Below are 23,247 nucleotides of genomic sequence, written 5' to 3' on the forward strand. Positions count from 1 at the left end.
CCGGCTAGTTTTTTTTTTTTTTTTTGAGACGGAGTCTCGCGCTCTGTCACCCAGGCTGGAGTGCAGTGGCGCGATCTCAGCTCACTGCAAGCTCCGCCTCCCAGGTTCACGCCATTCTCCTGCCTCAGCCTCCGAGTAGCTGGGACTACAGGCGCCCGCCACCACGCCCGGCTAGTTTTTTGTATTTTTAGTAGAGACGGGGTTTCACCATGTTAGCCAGGATGGTCTCGATCTCCTGACCTCGTGATCCACCCGCCTCGGCCTCCCAAAGTGCTGGGATTACAGGCTTGAGCCACCGCGCCCGGCCTTTTTTTTTGTATTTTTAATAGAGACGAGGTTTCACCATGTTGGCCAGGCTGGTCTCTAACTCCTGACCTCAAGTGATCCCCAGGCCTCGGCCTCCCAAAGTGCTGAGATTACAGGCGTGAGCCACCATGCCTGGCCCCAATTAGGGACTTTTATATTTAAACACACTTCTGAATTCAAAACACTAAAGTCACATACCACAAGCCTGAGTTTATCAATAAGTTAGTGAAACCCCCAAGACCATCTTTAAGTCTTTTCACGGTTGTGATAACACCCTCCCAAGCCTTGCTAAGAAGAACACTTTTCTTGCAAGAGAGAAATGAAAGGGGCCAGAGTAGAAGATTGGTTCTCTAAGGAGAGGGCAGTGCTGTTCTTAAATAAAGAAGCTCCTTTCAGATAAGCAGAATCAGATTCCAGTTCAGTTGGTTTGCTGGCTACCCTTACTTTGAACTCTCATATTTAATCCAGCAGGCTTCAAAGCAGGTGAGAAAATGACCTACCACTTAAAAGCAATTTTTCCTTTTTCAGGAATTCTGGCCTTAGAGAATATCAGCTCTGATATAAGCACATTCCACATCTCCAGGGATTTATGCAACACTTTTTCATTGCTCTGTGTCTAATGTCAGACTAGGTTTTCATCTCAGCCAGGAGAAAAATCAGGGGGAAAAAATCCTAACTTGCTAAAAATGAAGTCTTATTCCACATAGCCTTATACCATGCAAAAGAAGAGGCATTAAAACCATTAGCCATTCTAGTTAATTCCCTTTCATTTCTCTAAATCTGATGTACAGTGAGAATTATTTAAAATCAGTCTCCACTGCCTGGCCTCACAATAACGCAATTTTTGTAACAAATGCATTTTAAGAAATTCAAATTCAATTTGCTCTGGCATGTGAGCTATTACGAAAAGATATTAGATAAGAAAGAGACAATGGTAACAATAAAGAAATTTAGGAAAATTTTTAAAAGTCTGTCTTCTGAAATACAACAAGTATGTCTCAAAGATACTTCATCAATTTCTACTTTATTTGGTCATCAAATATCTGAGTTAACTGGAAATGCTAACACAGACAGTTTGTAACTTACCAACAGGTTCTGTTCTACAAGGTAGTTGCTTAGAACCTGAAACATTTCTTCACTTTCTACATTCATATACACATAATGTGCCAGAAGCATAGTAGTAACAATATATACATATTTTTTTGAGACAGGGTCTTGCTCTGTTGCCCAGGCTGTAGTGCAGTAGTGAAATCTTGGCTCACTGCAGCCTCCACCTCCCAGGCTCAAGCGATCCTCCCATTTCAGCCTCCTGAATAGCTGGGACCACAGGTACACACCACCACACCTGGCTAACTTTTCTGTATATTTGATAGAGATGGGGTTTCACCATGTTACCCAGGCTAGTCATGATCTCCTGAGCTCAAGCAATCCACCTGCCTTGGCCTCCCAAAGTGCTGGGATTACAGGCAGGAGAGCCATTGCACCTGGCCTACTAATAGTGTTTTTAAAATTATACCCAACCACCATTTATACTACAGTTTCTACGGAAAAATGCATTTTGAGCTGACTGTTAGGACATGTCTCCTTTAAACAAGAAGGAGGTAGGGTTTCCCACTATTGTTGCACTTTGGTGATGATGATGACAATGAAGGTAGCAACAACAGCTAACATTCACCTAGTTTTCACTGTGGGTAGACATAGTCCTTCCTAACACTTGAATCTTTTAAAGTCATTTAACGCTCACCAAAACCCATGAGAGGTAGTATTATTCTCATTTTACAACTAAGGCTAGAAAAGGTTAAGTAACTTACCTGACGTTGTACAGCAGTGTTTCAGGGCTAGAATTCAAAGCGCCTCCAGAGTCTATTTCATAACCACTCTGCAATGCTGCCTCTTTTCCACCTTGACAAGGCAGCACTATTGAGCTGTTCTAAATTCCTCTTATTAGGCGTACAGTACAGCAAGTTTCCCCAAGTTTTAAATGTATATATAGGATCACCTGGGGATCTTGTTAAAATGCAGATTCTGATTCAGAAGGTCTGGAGTGGTGCCTGAAGTTATGCATTTTTAATGAGCTCCTGGGTGATGGTGATGCTCCTACTGCATAGAGCACACTCTATGAAGTGGCGAAGAAGTGTAATTTAAGCCTCTAGTTCCCTTGCTGTTTGTCTGTCTATAAAGGTATTAACACATTGTGTTTATAAGCTGGAAACTGGCCGGGCATGGTGGCTCATGCCTGTAGTCCCAGCACTTTGGGAGGCCAAGGTGGGTTGATCACCTGAGGTCAGAAGTTCGAGACCAGCCTGGCCAACATGGCAAAACCCCATCTCTACTAAAAATAAAAAAGTTAGCCAGGTGTTGTGGCACGTGCCTATAGTCCCAGCTACGCAGGAGGCTGAGGCAGGAGAACTGCTTGAACCCAGAAGGCGGAGGTTGCAGTGAGCTGAGATCACATGGTTGCACTCCGGCCTAGGTGACAGAGCGAGACTCTGTCTCAAAAAGAAAAAGAAAAAGAAAAAAAAAGCTGGAAACTGCCCATACCACAGTCATTTCCCATTAACTCTTAATGGAACCTGACTTTGGAAATCCTGCACAAATACTGGTTTGCAGGAACTTTCAGTAAATACTTAGCCTTTAGGGTTTTAAAATGTACATGTAAGGGCCACAGGGATAAAAATGGGGCTCTAAAAGTTTTACCATTAGGCACGTTCTTTTTTTTTTTTTTTTTTTTTTTTTTTTGAGACGGAGTCTTGCTCTGTGCCCCAGGCTGGAGTGCAGTGGCGCGATCTCGGCTCACTGCAAGCTCCGCCCCCCCGGGTTCACGCCATTCTCCTGCCTCAGCCTCCCAAGTAGCTGGGACTACAGGCGCCCACCACCTCGCCCGGCTAATTTTCTTGTATTTTTAGTAGAGACGGGGTTTCACCGTGTTAGCCAGGATGGTCTCGATCTCCTGACCTCGTGATCCGCCCGTCTCGGCCTCCCAAAGTGCTGGGATTACAGGCTTGAGCCACCGCGCCCGGCCGCACGTTCTTAACACTATATACCATCACCTATACAGACACCAAAATAAATGCTTGTTCATTATCCATCAACTGGAAAAGCAGTATATCAATAACTTTTGGTCTGCAAAAGAAGCTTCCACTTTAAAACATGTAATTATTCATTCTCAGTCTCTGCTAGAGGAGTGCTAAGGAACTTATGCTATGTAATCATAAAGGTTCTTCTGGTGCCATTAGTGACTGCCTAGGTAAAGGCAGACACTATATACATTAACTGTAGCTAGTACCCCATGGAAATATACTACTAACAGTTGGTATAGATCTATTTCAGATTCTAGATCTCCCTCCTTGCTCTATTTCACTTCCTTCCCACTCCACTTGCCTGAGACAAATCCAAGAATCATCTCTCCCATTGCTTGCCTGTGATCTCACATACACAGTTGCACATTTTCTTTCCAGCTATTAAATGGATGGAATTCTCTTTCTAGGCCATTTTTATTCCATGCCAGATTACATAGTAAGGTTATTTAAGTTTGAGATGCACTCACTCAACTATTAGCACTATTGCAAACAACAGTTACGAGTGTGATCACTGAGTGTTCATTTTACACTAAAAAGAAATAGAATAGTCAGTTTCCAAACCAAATAGCTATACTCCCTGAACAACAGTGGAAAGTCATTCTTCTTGAAGTTTGACCCAGAATCAAGTGCAGACTCAGACTCCTAGGCCTACAGCCAGTGGCAACTTAACACATTATATGGCTGACCTTCAGGGAAAAAGGGAAACCACTGCTCTTACCACTGGTGCCAGAAAAAAGCCAACTAATCTTTAAGGCACAAAATAAACTATTCTTAAGGCAGAAAAAGAAACTGTGAGGAAACAAATTAGAATGGAGGCATATAGAGAAAAATACAGAAAATATATTACCAAGTAAGGACTAGTTTTTCCATGGTTCTCAGTGTTTTTATTTTGGGGAATATAATTAATCAGCATTTTCTTTTTGGGTTTTAACTCTTATTACCTGGTAGAAATGCAAAGATGTACAAGAAAGATGCATTTTTAAAAAGGCTTGGAGGCTGGGCATGGTGGCTCACGCCTGTAACCCCAGCATTTTGGGAAGCCGAGGCGGGTGGATCATAAGGTCAGGAGATTGAGACCATCCTGGCTAACATGGTGGAACCCTGTCTCTACTAAAAATACAAAAAAATTAGCTGGGCATGGTGGCAGGCGCCTGTAGTCCCAGCTACTCGGGAGGCTGAGGCAGGAGAATGGCGTGAAGCCGGGAGGTGGAGCTTGCAGTGAGCCGAGATCATGCCACTGCACTCCAGCCTGGGCAACTGGGCAAGACTCCATCTCAAAAAAAAAAGAAGAAGGCTTGGAGACTTAAAGGCAATTATCTTTGCTAATTTTACTTTGAGCCAGTGACATTAATTAACAAGTTTATATAGAAGAGTAAATAGTTGCTGGGCATGGCGGCTCATGCCTGTAATCCCAGCACGTTGGGAGGCCGAGGCGGGCAGATCACTTGAGCCCAGGAGTTCAAGACCAGCCTGGGCAACGTGGCAAAACCCTGCCACTACAAAAAATACAAACATTAGCTGGGCATGGTGGCATATGCCTATAGTCCTAGGTACTCGGGGGGCTGAAGCAGGATGACTGTTGAACGCAGGAGGCAGAGGCGGCAGTGAGCTGAGATTGTACCACTACACTCCAGCCTGGGTGACAGAGTGAGACCTTATCTCAAAAAAAAAAAAAAAAACAGTCAATAGTGATGGGATACCCACTCTAATATCAGTCCTCAAGTATTAACTGGTTCAGGAATTGGGGAAGCAGTTCAAAACTAAAGGGTAAAAATGAAAATAAAGATCTACACATGGTTCTATATCCAAGTCTGGGGAAGGTCAGTAAGAACAAGCAGACACAATAACTTGGAGAATCTTCGAGACATAGGCACATTCTGTACCTAGGGACCAATGTCTCATCTGTCCCCCTGCCTTATGTACTTATTATCCATCCTAGTTATGCTCTTGAGTTTAAAGTTCAACAAATCCTGAGAACGAATGATTCCATTTAAATGAAAAAAATCAAAGGGTTTGTTTACAAAATAGGGTATTTTTTAAAATACCAAAGATAGTAACAAATGCTATGTTTATCATCAAAAGTGATCCATAAGAGCAAACTTTATAATGTTATACTGTTATAATCTTATATTGTATTCTTTAAACTTTTAAGCAACAGAAGTAGCTCAGATCACCAAAAATTTATGTTTGACATATTTATGGCAGCAGCTATACAAATCAATTCCTTTAATTTACAACAAATATCTTCCACTGTTCAGCTGAGTTAGCACAGGCAGATCAGAGATGGTTTCTTGTGTGTTTTACAAATAATCCACACAAGTCCTTGAGATCATACTTACAGCTTTAGCAAAAATACCCATGATTTCAGGAAACTGGTGTGTGAGAATGGCTATCATTGCTGTAGAAGAGCAAAATCCTGCTGTGAAATGGATGAACAAAGGAAGCTCCTTCTTTGGGTAAACAGAAACATGATGAAAGGCTGCAAGGGAGAATAGGTAAGAATCAATTTTATTTCAGAATAACATGTAAGTAAGTCTTAATCTTTTCAAATGAAATCTGTTTTTAAAAACAAAAAAGAAAAAAAAATTTAAAAACCAAGTCTCTGGCTAAGCAAGGTAGAAGACAGTTATCCATTACTTATCCCAGCATCAACAGCATATCTAAATAGACAGACAACTGTGCTGGGCGTGGGAACAGGATGGCATCATGGGAAAGAACATTGATTACAAAGTCATGCTGAGGTGACTTTGAAAAAAAAAGCTTTGTCACTTATTAGCTATGTGATCTTGAATAAGATGCTAAACCCTCTAGAAGTTGCTATGGAGAGTTGTAATGATGAACATTTTAAGTGCTTAATAAATGTGAGTTGCAGCCACGGGTGGCGGCTCATGTCTGTAATCCCAGCACTTTGGTGGTGCTGAAGAGGAGGATTGCTTAAAGCCAGGCATTTGACACTAGTCTAAGCAAAATAGTGAGACCCCCATCTCTTAAAAATTTTTAAAAATTAGCCCAGCATGGTGGTGTGTGCCTGTAGTCCCAGCTACGCAGGAGGATGAGGTGGGAAAATCACTGGAGCCCAGGAGTTTGAGGTTGCAGTGAGCTATGATCATTCTACTGCACTCCAGCCTGGGTGACAGATCTGTCTCCAAATAAATACATAAATCTGAGTTGTTACTTTTTTTTTTTTTTTAAGAAGAGTCTCGCTCTGTTGCCCAGGCTAAAGTGCAGTGACACGATCTTGGCTCACTGCAACCTCTGCCGCCCAGGTTTAAGTGACTCTTGTGCCTTAGCCTCCCAAGTAGCTGGGATTACAGACACAGGCCACCACGCCCAGTTACTTTTTTGTATTTTTAGTAGAGAGGGGTTTTGCCACGTTGGCCAGGCAGGTCTCAAACTCCTGGCCAAAAGTGATCTGTCCACCTTGGCCTCCCAAAGTGCTGGGATTACAGGTGTGAGCCACCACACCTGGCCTTGAGTTGTTATTAATTATTGTTCTTTGGGAGCTCAAAAACTAGTATGGAGAAAGAGGCAGACACGTCATTGGTAATTTCCTAGAACTATCAGTTAATAATTTTATCCAGTTATTAATGTGTTTATATATGTGGCATTTCATTAGGCACTGTAAAAACTAAAGTAGGTAAGCTGGGAGCAGTGGCTCACACCTGTAATCCCAGCAATTCCAGCACTTTGGGACATCAAGGCAGGAGGATCAAGAGATCGAGACCATCCTGGCCAACATGGTGAAACCCCGTCTCTGCTAAAAATATAAAAATTAGGTGGGCGTGGTGGCATGCACCTGTAGTCCTAGCTACTTAGGAAGGCGGAGGCAGGAGAATCACCTAAACCCGGGAGGCAGAGGCTGCAGTGAGCCAAGATCACGCCACTGCACTCCAGCCTGGCAACAGAGCAAGACTCTGTCTCAAAAATAAATAAATAGATAAATAAATAAATAAAGTAGGTAGGCCAGGCATGGTTGTTCATGTCTGTAATTCCAGCACTTTGGTAGGCCAAGGCAGGTGAATCACTTGAGGTCAGGGGTTTGAGACCAGGTTGGCCAACATAGTGAAACCCCATCTCTACTAAAAATAGAAAGATTAGCCAGGCATGGTGATGTGCACCTGTAGTCACAGCTACTTGGGAGGCTGAGGCAGGAGGATGGCTAGAACCTGAGAGGCGGAGGTTGCAGTGAGCCAAGATCATGCCACTGTACTCTAGCCTGGGCAACAGAGCAAGACGCTATCTCAAAACAAAACAAAACAAAACCTAAACTAGCAAACCAAAGGCCTAGGATTCTGACCATAAATAAAGTCCCTTATCTTATTTTACCATATTTACACATTTACTCAGCTATTATTATTCTAGTGATTGGATATTTCATTATCAATTATACTCAAGTATTTATATTTTATTTGAAATTTGAAAATACTTGAATAATAATACTGAGATGAGCCTATTAGAGTACTTAACATGCAGTAGGTGCTCAATAAATGTCTGCTAAACTGAGAGCTATTCTGGGACTTCATTAGGCCAGGAAGTTGACCGCTTAGGGCTGGATAATAACCCAGGAATTTCTGATGTAATATCCTGCATTAGTAAGGGATGACTAATTTTGTGCTGAACCAAGGTCAGCTATAAATTTCACTTTTAAAACATAATGATTCACAGAGATTACACCTAAGCTTCCTTCAACAGCTATATTTTAATTTTTATTTTACTATATTCAGAAAGTATATACCAAAAAACAAACTCATTAAAAATCCAGAAAATTTCCAGAACCTCGAGCCTTGTTTAAAGTAAAAGTACATCAAAATGGAAGTTTTAAAAGGTAGAAACATTAGAAACTGTAGAGAACATTGTGTTTTCAGCACCCAAAGAATCAGTCAGCAATCCCCTTTGCCCTGTCCCTCAGCTGTGAGATGCCAACTTCTTCTTCTTCCCAACTTCAAATCAAGAGAAACAAACCCTGGTATTCAAGAAGGTGGGAAACACATACAATACAGCAAAGTTAATAATATTAGCTAACCTATATAGCATTTTATGGTTTATAAAGAACTTTAATTTATATTAACTCATTTAATTCTTTTCAGTAACCGTAAGAGATAGTAGTATTATTCTCAGTTTATAAGGTAGAAAACTGCATAGCTTTAGTAAGGAAATTTCCTGAAATATGAGATTTTTATACTGTAGGAGAGACCTAATTATTTCTTTCTGGATTGCTTTCTGTAGATTCATTTGTCAGTCAATGTTTGGCTAACACATCAAAATAATAGATGACTGACTGTTACAGAAACACTTCCGGCCGGGCGCGGTGGCTCAAGCCTGTAATCCCAGCACTTTGGGAGGCCGAGATGGGCGGATCACGAGGTCAGGAGATCGAGACCATCCTGGCTAACACGGTGAAACCCCATCTCTACTAAGAAATACAAAAAATAGCCGGGCGAGGTGGCAGCGCCTGTAGTCCCAGCTACTCGGGAGGCTGAGGCCGGAGAATGGCGTGAACCCGGGAGGCGGAGCTTGCAGTGAGCTGAGATCCGGCCACTGCACTCCAGCCTGGGCTACAGAGCGAGACTCCGTCTCAAAAAAAAAAAAAAAAAAAGAAACACTTCCTTGGAACGAAAGTTCAAATTTCATCACTGGCTTGTAGAGAAAAATTTATCAGAAGGCATAAAAGACGACTAAATAGCTATGTGAACTAGGGGAATAGTTCAACTCTGAACTTATGAGGTCCATAAGCAAATTCCAGAATGCGGTAAGTCATATCAAGGTTGAAGGAAAATTAAAAACAAAAAACATTAAGTACTCCTGGGTATTAAAAATCCATATTGTTAACAATTTGTTCATTCTACCATAGCCACAGACAGAAAAAATACTCTAAGAACATAAAATATAATCAAACAAAACCCCCCAGCATATTACCCCTCTCCTACCTTCTGGAGTTTGCACCCTATATGGAGTTGGAATTTATAAAGTCTTGCCAAAAATAAACTGGTCTTATAGCTTATAGCTTTGACAACATGATAATAACCCTGATTTTATTCATATTACTATGTAAAATTGGCCTTATATTAGACAACCTTTGTAATAATTTACAAAGGAGGGCATTATTTTAGGCTAAATGTATTAGCTTAATATAATACACTCTTGCATACATCATGGCGTTCCATAATTTAAGGTCCATTCTTTTGCCTTAAATATACTTGTTCCCGTTAAAATGGAAAGACAATAAGAACAACTACCACTACCACCACTTCAGGAAGAAAAATAAAATTTCTCTCATTAATGACATCTTAATTGCTAGAGTCAATGAATTCTTCTTAGTATTTACTTTACCTATTATCTCAGATATTCCTCCTCACTTGGAAATTTCTTCTTCCTTTTAGTTCTAGGATATCTAGTTTTAGTTATTGTCCTGTCTCTCCGACAACCTCTTCACTGAATCTTCAACTCTTTCTGCCACTCATTCCTTAGACATTTTTAAGGAATGCACCCATGGTTCCACCCTCAGTTCAATTGTCACTGCATACAGTTTTCCTTAGTGATTTCATTTATGCCTAGGACTTCTTTTGCTACTTAGAAAATGATGACTCCCAAGTCTGTTTTTTGAGATGTACAGAGGAAGATATATGAGGACCACTGGCAATTTTATTTATACAACCTAATCTTGTCTTAGGCCACAGCTGACTGGACAAGGAGTAAACACCTGGATAAATTTCATTCTCTCTCTCCCAGAAGTTTTAGAAGTGGGATTGAGGCTGGTTGCAGTGGCTTACACCTGTAATCCCAACACTTGTTGAGGCAGGCAGATCACTTGAGCTCAGGAGTTCAAGACCAGGCTGGGCAACATGGTGAAACCTCATCTCTACCAAAAATACAAAAATTAGCCAGGCATGGTGGCACATGCCTGTGGTCCCAATTACTTAGGAGGCAGAGTGGGGAGGATCTTTTGAGCCTGAGAAGTCGAGGCTGCAGTGAGCCGTGAATGTGCCACTGCATTCCAGCCTGACAGTGAAATCCTGTCTCAAAAAAAAAAAAGGAAAAAAGAAAAGAAAAGAAAAGAAAAAGTGAGATTGAGATACTATTCATTCTGTATTGTTTGCCTGAACTCATGACATGTAAACAGAGGGCTGTAGGGGCCTCAAGTTTGGCCACATGGTCTATGAAGAAAGCCAAACTGTAAAGAGAAAAGATGTAAGAATGAAGTGGATACACTGAGAGAAACAGCAATGACAGATCACAGAAAGAGAAAATGGGGCTAGGGAGGGAGGAAAGGAAAGTAAGAATAGGAAAGACTGAAAAAAGCATCTAGGGACAGAGATATTCAAATAATTGATTCCTGGAAATCCTAATGACTTTCTAGTCCCCAGTTCTAGTCCCTTACGAAGTTCAAATATAATTGTTGATTTTGAGTTCTCTGATAACCCGGTGTTCTTCCAACAAATCACTATGTATGTTTAAGCTAGTTCAAAGTTGCTCTCTATTACTTACGCCTATAACATTCACTAATTATAAATATTATATGTTTACTTTATAATCTATATTATATATATAACTTAAAAATACATCTATACCTATATATTACTTAGAGAGATAAAATATAGACTTGTATGTATATGTGTTAAGTAGATTATACAAGAAAATATTTAAGCATATAAATTTCTATATATGTACATATATATACACACATATACAGGTATGCATGTATATATGGATGAGATGTTACACAGGAAACACAAAGCTTGAACTTATTTATTTCCCCAACCCCTATTCCCAAACTGGCTCCTCCTTCGATAGGATAGATTTACCATTCTCCAAGTCACCCAAGTCAGAAAATTGAGAATCATTCTTGACCTCCTAGAGAGCTAGGCTCTCTCTCTCTCTCTCTCTCTGTCTTTCTTTGACAGAGTCTTGCTTTGTCACCCAGGCTGGAGTGCAATGGCACGATCTCGGCTCACTGCAACCTCTACCTCCTGAGTTCAAGCAATTCTCCTGCCTCAGCCTCCTGAGTAGCTGGGATTACAGGCGTGAGCCACCATACCTGGTTAACTTTTGTATTTTTAGTAGAGATGGGGTTTTGCCATGTTGGCCAGGCTGGTCTCGAACTCCTGACCTCAAGTGATCTGCCCAGCTCAGCCTCCCAAAGAGCTGGGATTACAGGCGTGAGCCACCATACGTGGTTAACTTTTGTATTTTTAGTAGAGATGGGGTTTTGCCATGTTAGCCAGGCTGGTCTCAAACTCCTGACCTCAAGTGATCTGCCCAGCTCAGCCTCCCAAAGAGCTGGGATTATAGGCGTGAGTCCCTGTGCCCAGCCCTTCTCAAGCTTTCTTATAATATATTCTATACATGTAGCATTTAACACATTGTTCATCATCTTTTTTTTTTTTTTTTTTTTCGAGACAGAGTCTTACTCTGTTGCCCAGGCTGGTGTGCAGTGGCGCAATCTCAGCTCACTGCGACCTCCATCTCCCAGGTTCAAGCGATTCTCCTGCCGCAGCCTTCCGAGTAGTTGGCATCACTGGCACGCACCACCATGCTGGGCTAATTTTTTGTATTTTTAGTAGAAATGGGGTTTCACCATGTTGGCCAGGCTGGTCTCGGACTCCTGACCTCAGGTGATCTGCTCGCCTCAACCTCCCAAAGTGCTGGGATTACAAATGTGAACCACTGTGCCTGGCCTGTCCATCATCTTTTTATCAACCTTATCAGCAGCCTAGGAGTTCAGAATAGGGTGAGAGGGAGAAGGCACTAATATTTAGCATTTTAGTTAAGTACTTACAATGTGCCAGCCATGTTTATAAGAATACATTAATGAATTTGATTAATTCAACCAATATTTATTGAATAACAATTTTTATGGCAACCATTACAAGAGATACAGGAACAATGGCCAGGTGCAGTGGCTCACACTTGTAATCCTAGCACTTTGGGAGGCCAAGGTGGGTGGATCACTTGAGGCCAGGAGTTCCAGACCAGCCTGGCCACCATGGTGAAACCCTGTCTGTACTAAAAATACAAAAAAATTAGCTGGGTGTGGTGGTGGGCACCTGTAATCCCAGCTACTCTGGAGGTTGAGGCAGGAGAATCACTTGATCCTGGGAGGCAGAGGTTGCAGTAAGCCGAGATGAGGCCATTGCACTCCAGTCAGGGCAACAAGGGAGGAAACTCCATCTAAAAAAAAAAAGAAAAAAGAAGAGAATCCTGGCCTTCAAGGAGTTTACAGTCTAAAAGGGGAGATTAAGAAGTACATAAAGCACTCTGAGAATTCAGAGAAGGAAGAGATCACTTAGCAGATAAAGGAAAATAAAAAACACTAGGAGAAAAACACCAGCATACTCAGGTTGCCATAATCTCTCCTAAATTTTCATTTATCAGTTTAAACTTATCAACTAATTAAGTTTGACAGTGCAACTTTCCTTCCTAGACTTCAGTTCTAATGGCTCAGTATTGTGAAAACTGTAGCACAGGTTTATATCATATAAGAAAACATGGTCCTAGTGTTTACAGCCTTCGGCAAGGTTGCTTCTCAGCTAAATCATAAAAAGAGAAGTTAAACAGAAATGTACTAGTTTACAGAGAAAAGAACAGATGATAAGGCAGCTGAGACACAAAGTGTAGACTGTTCTTTTGAGAAGCCTGGCTTCCTAAAGGCAGGAACTAGACTGAAACACTATCAGCAATCATAATCCTACATATTTCTGGTTCTCCTTCTAGTTCTTTGGCTGCTCTTTTTCAAATTGTTCTTCATAAAGATTGTTTGGGTCCTTTGCCTTTCTATATACATTTTAGAATAAGCTTGTTACTTTGTGTGTGTGTGTGTGTGTGTGCGCGCGCGTGCAAAATCCCTCCTGGGATTTTGATAGGGATTGTATTGAATCTATAGATCAATTTGGAGAGAACTGTCATCTAAATAATATTGGGGCCGGGTACGGTGGCTCATGCCTGTAGGCTCAGCACTTTAGGATGCTGAGGCAGGTGGATTTCTTGACCCCAGGAGTTCGCAACCAGCCTGGGCAACAGGGCGAAACTCTCTTTCTACCAAAAATACAAAAATTAGCCAGGCGTGGTGGCACGCACCTGTAATCTCAGCTACTCGGGAGGCTGAGGCACGAGAATCGCCTGAACCCAGGAGGCGGAGGTTGTAGTGAGCTGAGATCTTGCCACTGCACTCCAGCCTGGGCGAGAGTAAGAGTTGGTCTCAAATAAATAAATAAGTAAATATAATTGGGTCTTCCAATCCATCAATATGGAATGTCTCTCCATTTATTTAGTTTTTCTTTAATTTCTCTCAGCAATATTTTAGTGTACATGTCTTAAATTTGTTAAATTTATTCCTAAGTAGTTTTTGTTGTTATTATGATTGCTACTCTTTTCTAAATTCAATTTTCAGATTGTTCATTACTGATACATAGATATATAATTAATATTAGTATATTTATCTTATATTCTACAACCCTGTTGAACTCATTTATTAGTTCTAAGAGTATTTTCATTTTTATGGATTTCTTAGGATTTCCTATATAGAAGATCATGTCACCTTTGAATAAGGAGAGTTTTACTTCCTCCTTGCCAATACGAATGCCTCTTATTTCTGTTTCTTGCCTGGTAACACCAGCTAGAACCTCTAGTAGAATATTGAATAGAAGTGGTGACAACAGATATCCTTGTCTTATTCCCGATCTTAGGGGGAAAGCATTCAGTCTTTTACCATTAAGTATAATGTTAATTGTGGGTTTTTCAGGGATTTTTTTTTAAATCAGGTTGAGGAAGTCCCCTTCAATTTGTAGTTTGTTGAGATTTTTTCTTTTTATCTTGAATGAGAGCCAGATTTTGTCAAATGCTTTTTCTGCATCTATTGTGCTTTATTCTATTAACTATGGTACATTACATTTTCAGATGTTAAACCAAACTTGCATTTGTGAGGTAAATCCCACTTGGTCATGGTATATAAGCCTTTCTATATGTTGCTAGATTCAGTTTCCTAATATTTTGTTGAAGATGTTTGTGTCTATATTCATAAGGGCTGTTGTTTTATAGTCTTTTTATATCATATTATCTTTGGTTTTGGTATCAGGAAGATACTGCTCTCATCAAATGATTTGGGGAGTATTCTTTCCTCATTTATTTTCTGAGTTTGTGAAGGATTGGCATTATTTCTTTTCTAAATGTTTGTAAGATGACAGTTCTTGTTAATATCTTTAATCTTGGTGTCCTTTGTTGCATTTAGCACAGGGTTTTGCTCAATAATTATTTGGAAATAAATTGAATTAGACAACTACATCCCAGAAGTAGCTAAAATAGTATTTAAACAGTGTCCTGAATTTCAACCAAAGGCACTTTTAAAATGGAGAATACTATGACAAACAATCTAAACTTAAAACTACTTGTAAGTTTAAGAAAACTAAAATATTTACTTACTAGGTAATAGCTCTCTATCAGCCATCTCTGTGCAGCTGGGATAAGGGTAAAATAGATGTCCTTTCTCTAACGGGTGTGGAATCATTCTAAAAGCTGAGAAAAAAAAGCTTGTGTTGATACTCGATTCTGTCTCATTTACCATCCTATACTATAGATCAAAGCTATTTTGGAGACAAATTTATATAAAAATTTCACATAGTATTTTATTTTCTTTTTTAGTGAGACATTTAGATACAAGAAACAAAGTAAGCAAAAGAATGAATAAGGGGAAGGATAAGATTTATTTAGATAATAGTGAACGGTCTAGTCTGGCTGGAGTAAAACTATAGGGAGTGGTAGATGAGACTGGCTGGGTCCTTCTTTGCTTCAGTCTCCTCATTACAAACACAATTGATAATTCCAAAGAAGAATTGATAATTCTGCTTCTTACAGAAATCTTCATATAACTGGGATGTATATAACTGTTGTGGCCATTACTACTGGCAACCTAAAATAGTTTTCAATGGCTCCTAACTTCACATGTGGGTTTCACCAAAGCTTTCTATGAGCAGATTTTTTTTTTTTTTTTTTTTTTTGAGACAGAGTCTTGCTCTGTCGCCCAGGCTGGAGTGCAGTGGCACGATCTCAGCTCACTGCAAGCTCTGCCTTCCAGGTTCCCGCCATTCTCCTGCCTCAGCCTGCCGAACAGCTGGGACTACAGGTGCCTGCCACCACGCCTGGTTAATTTTTTGTATTTTTAGTAGAGATGGGGTTTCACCATGTTAGCCAGGATGGTTTCGATCTCCTGACCTTGTGATCTGCCCACCTTGGCCTCCCAAAGTGCTGGGATTACAAGCGTGAGCCACCGCGCCCAGCCTATGAGCAGATCTTAATCTAGATCAGGGGTCACCAAAGTATGGCCCTTTGGCCAGGTCTGGCCCACTAGGTTTTTGTAAATAAAACTTTATTGGAACATAGTTATGCCATTCATTTACATATTGGCTAAGGCTGTTTTCATGTTACAAGAATCAAGTAGCTGTGAAAAAGACTGTATGGCCCACAAAAATCTAAAATATTTACTATTTAGCACCTTACAGGAAAAGTTTGCCCACCCCGATCTAGATTATCACCAACTACTGTAGATTTATTAAAGAAGAAATCTTTATTGATCTATTCCATTAGCTAAGTACATAAATCTTTAACACTGTCAATAGGTTCTTGGAAACTGTGACTTTAAGTGAAATGTCATATAATAAATGACAATTTTACCATAGGCTAACTGATATAAACAAGAGTTAAGTTCCTTGGTCACAAAACATCACCAAACTTCTACATAAAGATTCAAAACACTTCTTATATTAAACATTGAAATAAATGTGAGCTATACATACATTTAAGATTCATAAAAACAGGATCATTATTTACCCTATTATTTTAGTTCAGGGTCAAGCATGGCCAGAGCCTATCATGGCAGCCCAGGGTGCAAGGCAGAAACCCACCCTGGACAAGACACCATTCCAGTATACCACTCGCACACACCCCCACACTCACTCATACTGAGACAATTTCGATACACCAATTAACCTAATGTGCACATCTTTGGGATGTAAGGGGAAACCCACACAGGCATGGGAATATCTTGCAAACTTCACACAGACAATGGTCCTGGCTGGAAATCTGTTTTTTGTTTTTTTTTTCCCTCATCAACATTATAATAAATAATGTTGAATGAAACAATATTATTTAAGGGCCTGCTGTAGTCATCAAAATTGTGATAAGATTTTTGTTTTTCCTTTCGTGTTTAGCTCTATAAACTTTTGTCACAATTTAGACTTTATTGATTGATTGATTGATTGATTGATTGAGACAGAGTTTTGCACATGTTGCCCAGGCTGGAGTGCAATGGTGCGATCTCGGCTCACCGCAACCTCCACCTCCCAGGTTCAAGCGATTCTCCTGCCTCAGCCTCCCAAGTAGCATGTGCCACCACGCCCAGCTAATTTTGTATTTTTAGTAGAGACAGGGTTTCTCCATGTTGGTCAGGCTGGTTTCAAACTCCCGACCTCAGGTGATCCGCCCGCCTCAGCCTCCCAAAGTTCTGGGATTATAGGTGTAAGTCACCAGGCCCAGTCTAGACTTTATTTTACCACAATAAAAAGTAGTTATTTGTCCAAAGTCGTAGACCAAATTAGTAAATTAGTGATAACACTAATAAATCATTGATCATGATTCATGAAATACAGTATAAATCATAAGTGGTTGGGCACGATGGCTCATGCCTGTAAACTCAGCTCCTTTGGGAGGCCAAGGTGGAAAGATTGCCTGAGGCCAGGAGTTCAAGACCAGCCTGGGCAACATAGCAAGACCTCATCTCCACATACAAAGTAATAAATTAAATAAAATCATACACTTATTGAAAACCTATTTGCCAAGCAGAATATCAGGCAGTGAGGACACATACAAAATGAATGAGATAGAATATCTGCTTTTGAGGAGCTTATGGACTACTGGAGAAAAAGCAAAAGTAAGTTGAATTACTCAAAGACATTCAGTTTCTCAAGTACATAATCCCAGTTTTATTAATCTTTTCTTTAAAAACATACACACACACACACATATATATATATTAGAGAGAGTCTTGCTATGTTGCCCAGGTTGGTCTCGAATTTCTGGCCTCAAGTGATCCTTCCGCCTCAGCCTCCCTAGTAGCTGGAACTACAGGTATAAGTCACCACACTTGACTCATCAATTGTATTTATATTGTTATTGTCAAGCCACAGTATCTGGCCTTTAGCAAATGGTTAATGCAGAGGTTCCCAAATTGGTTCAAGATAATTTCACTTGCTAATAGTGAGTCCAAACAACTTTAAAAATTTATGTCCTAATAATTTAGCAGCAATTTGGAAAAAAATACACATAAAGTTAAAAAAAGGAATCAATAAATCAATTTTCTTATTTCATTTTTAAATGACCATAATTTCTTACTAATGAGATATAGGTATAAGCCTGTTAGACACTGTACGACTTCTCGAAACTTGGAATCACATTGGACACTACCATCTTCATTTCCTATTTCACATTGATTTTTGTGCGGTACTTCTTTTAATCACAGCAACTAACAAAACTCCAGCTTGCAAAGATGTAATGATATTGAAAGGAATGAAGAGTGATCTAATGTTGAAACTGTGAACTGTCTGGAGCTAATAGTTTAAGTAATATCTGACAGACGTCGAATTATTATTATTATTATTTTTGAGATAAGGTCTCACTCTGTCACTCAAGCTGGAGTATAGTAGTGCCATCTCGGCTCACTACAGCCTCGACCTTTTGGGAGGCCTCAGCCTCCCAAAGTGCTGAAATTACAGGCATGAGCCACCGTACCTAGACTTGAGTATTGTATTTTTGTGTTTCCATTGAAAATTTAAAATGTTCTACAGCACTCCTGTGAATTGCTGCAACATCCAAGGTGCCTCAGAGTAGTTTGGGAACTGAGGGGGGTTAACCAATTTTAGTGAATAAGCATTGAATTTATTTTTGAATTTTTATTAATAGCTGTGGTGTACTTTTCAAAAGAATTATGTGAATCCTACACGTAAAATGTTTTAATTAAGCTTCTTTACTTTCTTGGTGGTTATAGAAGCAACAATTAAGAGATCGGGTAGTTTAAAACAGTCCAATTTATTCTCCAAAGAAGATACACAAACGGCCAATATACACATGAAAAGACCTTCAACATCACTAATCAGGGAAATGCAAAACACCACCACAATGAGATTCCACTTCACATCCATTAGGAGAGCTATTATTTAAATAAAGAAAAAAAACCAGAAAATAACAAGTGTTGGCAAGGATGTGAAGAAATTGGAACTTTTGTGCCTTGCTGGTGGGAATGTAAAATGGTGCAGCTGCTATGGAAAAAAACACTACTGAGCTTCCTTAAAAAAGTAAACATAGAATTTTATGATCCAGCAATTCCATTTCTGGGTATATACTCAAAAGAACTGAAAGCAGGAACTCGAACAGGTATTTGTACACCATATTTGTAGCAGCATTATTCACAATAGCCAAAAGGTAAAAACAACCCAAGTTGAATGGGTGTCTGTTCATTAACAGATGAATGGATAAACAAAATGTGGTCTATACATACAATGAATTATTCAGACTTAAAAATGAAATTCTGACACGTATTACCAATATAAATGAATTTCGAAGATATTATACTAAGTGAAAAAGGCCAAACAAAACAGAACAAAAATTACATAATTCCACTTACATGAGGTACCTAGAGTAGTCAAACTCATAGAGACAAAGTAGAATGGTGGCTGCCACGGGCTTGAGGAAGGCAAGACTGGGGAGTTATTATTTAATGGGTACAGAATTTCAGTTTGGGATAATGAAAAAGTTCTGTAGATGGATGATGGTGATGTTTGTACAACACTATGAACGTACATAATGCCACTGAACTATATGCTTAAAATAGTTAAAACTAAATTTTATGTTGTATATATTTTACAATAAAGAATAGGTTGATATTAATTATGAAGAAAATAGCTCCATGTTGTATACATCTGAAAACAAAATAAAACAAAAAGAGACCAATTTTTAAAATATTAGAATAGCTCAACCACATTAAAAAATTGTAAGTCAAAGGGCCAAGTTTTCATTCTCTTTCCTTACAAATATGTAACTTAAATGAACATATGGCAGAACACCATAACAGTTTCTCACTCTGCTTTTGCGGGATCAATATAACATTATGCATTTCTACCAATAAACCAAATATCTCATCACTGATTACCGTTTGAAACCAATCTGAACAACAAATCCTTATGGAAACCCAGACAATCTCATTTAAAAAGACTGCCTGTGAATGCAATGAATAGTTAGATTAGTGTTCCTTTTGGAAAAGAATACTTACTGCCTTCCCATGTACACTGTAACAGATTAAGAGCACCTTCTATTCGTTTCCAGTGCTGAAGATGAAAGAAAGCATAGGCAATTGCTTCACTGTCACCCCGTTTCAGAATGTGTTCTGGAGGTAAAATTAAACTTTTCATCTCTAATAAATACTGAAAAAGTAAAACACACACATACACACACAACAGAAAAAAGAAAAATTAAACTGTGTTAAATTCAAACACCCATAAAACTGTAGATTCGAAGCGTTAGAAAGTCAACCTGATTTTTTAAAAACTAATTGAAATGACATGAAGATTCTACTGAAAACGTGTATAAAATGCTTATATATGCAAATTATGAAAACCAGAATATTTCTGTAGGTAAAAATAAGGTGATAAATGGCATATGTGTGGCCTGGCTAAATACAAAATGGAAACTCGAGCTGAGGAGGTAATATGAGAGCAACTATTTATTTTTCCAAAAATGAATTAAATGTAAAAATTACACTTTTTTTTTTTTTTTTTTGAGACGGAGTCTCGCTCTGTCACCCAGGTTGGAGTGCAGTGGCCGGATCTCAGCTCACTGCAAGCTCTGCCTCCTGGGTTTATGCCATTCTCCTGCCTCAGCTTCCTCTAGTAGCTGGGACTACAGGCGCCCGCCACCTCGCCCGGCTAGTTTTTTGTATTTTTAGTAGAGACAGGGTTTCACCATGTTAGCCAGGATGGTCTAGATCTCTTGACCTCGTGATCCACCTGTCTCGGCCTCCCAAAGTGCTGGGATTACAGGCTTGAGCCACCGTGCCCAGCCCATATTTTTTATTTTTAAAATTTATTTTTTATTTTTAATTAAGCCATTTCCTACTGAAAAGAAGAATATAAAAGTTATGAAATCCAATTTTGGAACAATATTTGTGGCAACATTCAATTCTTTTTTCTCTTATTTACATTTTATAGGTGAAAGAACTTAATTGTGGAAAAGTTCAATTAAATTCATATTTACTAAGTTCAAAGCACTATGGTTGTTAGGGAATACCAAAGAACACTCTGCCTGTTCTCTGGAGCTACAAAATGCAATTGAAAAGACAGATTTCTTAAGTGAATAATTATAACAAGACTCTGGTGAGTACTTTATCTGAGGTAGAAACAACGTACAAGGCCAAGCGCAGTGGCTCATGCCTATAATCCCAACACTTTGGGAGGCTGCGGTGGGCGGATCATGAGGTCAGGAGATGGAGATCATCCTGACCAACATGGTGAAACCCCATCTCTACTAAAAATACAAAAATTAGCTGAGTGTGGTGGTGCCTGCTTATAGTCCCAGCTACTCAGGAGGCTGAGGCAGGAAAATCGCTTGAACCTGGGAGGCGGAGGTTGCAGTGAGCCAAGATTGAGCCACTGCACTCCAGTCTGGCGACAGAGAGAGACTCTGTCTAAAAAAAAAAACAAAGAAAAGAAAAAAAAAAGTGCAATATATGGGAATACAGATAGAGGTATTAATTTTTTAAATTTAGTTTTTAAATAACAGGCTTTATTGAGATGTAATTCACATACCTTAGAATTCACCCATTTAAAGTATACAATTCAAGGATTTTTAATATATTCAGAGCTATGTGCAACTATCGCCAAAGTCAATTTTAGAACATTTTCATCACTTCAAAAGAAAATCCTGTACCCTTTAGTCACAACTCACTTCTCCCCTACTCCCCCAACCCCCTTAAGCAACTACCAATCTATCTTATATCTCTATAGATTTGCCTATTCTGAATATTTCATACAAATGGAATCATTTTGTGACTGGTTTCTTTCACTTAGCATAATGTTTTCAAGGTTTACCCTTGTAGCATGCATGGTACTTGTGCCTCATTTCTTCTTATGGCTGAATAATACTGCATTTTATGTATGGTATATATGTTCTGTTTATCCATTCACCAACTGACAGATATTTGGTTGTTTTTAGCTTTTGGCTATTATGAATAATGTTGTTATAAACACTTGTGTATAAGTTTCAGAATGAACATATGTTTTTGTTTCTCTTGAGTAAGTACCATGGAGTAGAATTGCTGAGTCATATGATAACTCTATGTTTAGGAAGTATTATGATTTAGGGGCTAGAAATAAACCACTTGATGGGATTTGACCTGATATTTACAGATAGGTAGAATGTGGATGAGCGGACCGGGGAGTGAGGAGAACAGCAGGAGGACATAAACAAAGCACAGGGCCATCTTGAATAAAGGCACTGAACCAAGAGAGCACAGTGCAGGATGCATTTAATGTGCCTGTTAAAGAAGTTGTAGTCTACCAATTCTTCTTCAGTTATGAATCTAAATTCTATCGTAAACTCCTAATGAGAATACTTGTACTAATATTATCATTTATAACAAAAGCAGTGTAATCACAGTTGCTATACCAATCAAATGTACTTGTTATATGTAGAAAGATACAAAGTTAACTATTTGTACAGCATCTTTACTATTAGTCAACTTAAAACCTTTAAAAACTTATTTAGTTAGCTAAATACTATCTCCAAAGACTGAGACCAGAATGCACTTGCCCTTCTAGAATAGGTTTGAAATTACCTCTTTGGTTCTAAACAATTTGATATCAAATTATGTGTCATAAGATACAAATTATGTTAACTTCTCTTATAAAATATAAAAAGAGAAACATTCCAGAGGTGTTTCAAAAGATACATTCTCAGATTTCAAATTCTAGTTCCTCAGGTTGTTATACAAACTAATGGGATAACATAAATTAAAGAGCTGAATTTGTGAAACACTTTGTAAAACTGCTACAAGCAATAAGACTCTAGGAAGACTCTTAAAAACAAAAAGCTGTAGTGGTTTCAAAATTTAAGCCTTAATTTATTTAATCAATATACATGTACTCCTCATATTGTATCTAAAATAATTTTTTGGTTTATGAAATGTACCTTTCCAACAATTACTAAGTTTAATGCCCATCTTTAATTACTCTTACTCTTGATGTCTTTGGCTTTCTTCTCAAAGTGTAAGAATGTAGTCTGCTCATCAATTTATTTTAGCAGATGTCACAAACTATGAGATTATTTACTAATCCAGTTTGGGGACTTAACATTTCCCATTCAGTTTCTTAAAGGAATGCAGCAGAGGTTGTGTCCTGGTCAAGCAAAGCCCATTTGATGCCTGGTTGGGTTCTCTCCCCTTAGTGCTTTGGGCCTATATTCAGGAGGGTAATATTCTTTCTAATCCCCTCTAATCCTTGCCCATTTTTTTAAAACACAGTAAAAGATCACTCGCACCAGGCGGCTGTGGGAAAATGGACTCAAATAGCTGACCTCTGACATGACTCCTTATGTTCTTTGCAAGCGCACTAAGAGCTTCTTCAGTAGGAAGCAAAGAAAATGTGGCAATCACAGTGGAATTGTCATCATAAAAAGAATACTGAGTTTTCAGAAGAAAACTGCATAATACTTAACCAGGTTCTTTCTATTAAAATTCTGTTTCATTTCACAGACAAGAGACAAAATATCCCAAATCATTTTCAGTGAATTTTAGAACTCAGAAACCTTAAACTCCAACACGTTAAGT

The 23,247-nt window shown here is 39.0% G+C and overlaps 1 protein-coding gene across 7 annotated transcripts in view; it reads right to left on the minus strand.

Moving 5' to 3' along the window:
- ST7L (suppression of tumorigenicity 7 like) overlaps nucleotides 1–23,247 on the minus strand; it is a 97,932-nt gene that overhangs the window by 13,904 nt on the left and 60,781 nt on the right. For 4 of the 7 annotated variants that reach the window (XM_025370050.1, XM_025373506.1, XM_025369241.1 and 1 more), the window contains 3 exons: nucleotides 19,699–19,849; nucleotides 14,802–14,894; nucleotides 5,726–5,865 (listed from right to left, as the gene is read on the minus strand). In XM_025370050.1, the coding sequence (XP_025225835.1) occupies nucleotides 5,726–5,865; nucleotides 14,802–14,894; nucleotides 19,699–19,849 (384 nt within the window). Of the gene's footprint in view, nucleotides 1–4,288; nucleotides 4,328–5,725; nucleotides 5,866–14,801; nucleotides 14,895–19,698; nucleotides 19,850–23,247 lie in introns of those variants that run through there. The other 3 variants (XM_025370910.1, XM_025371595.1, XM_025372898.1) reach the window with 3 other exon arrangements.

Source organism: Theropithecus gelada, chromosome 1 (assembly GCF_003255815.1).
Source record: "Theropithecus gelada isolate Dixy chromosome 1, Tgel_1.0, whole genome shotgun sequence".
Taxonomy (NCBI): Eukaryota; Metazoa; Chordata; class Mammalia; order Primates; family Cercopithecidae; genus Theropithecus; species Theropithecus gelada.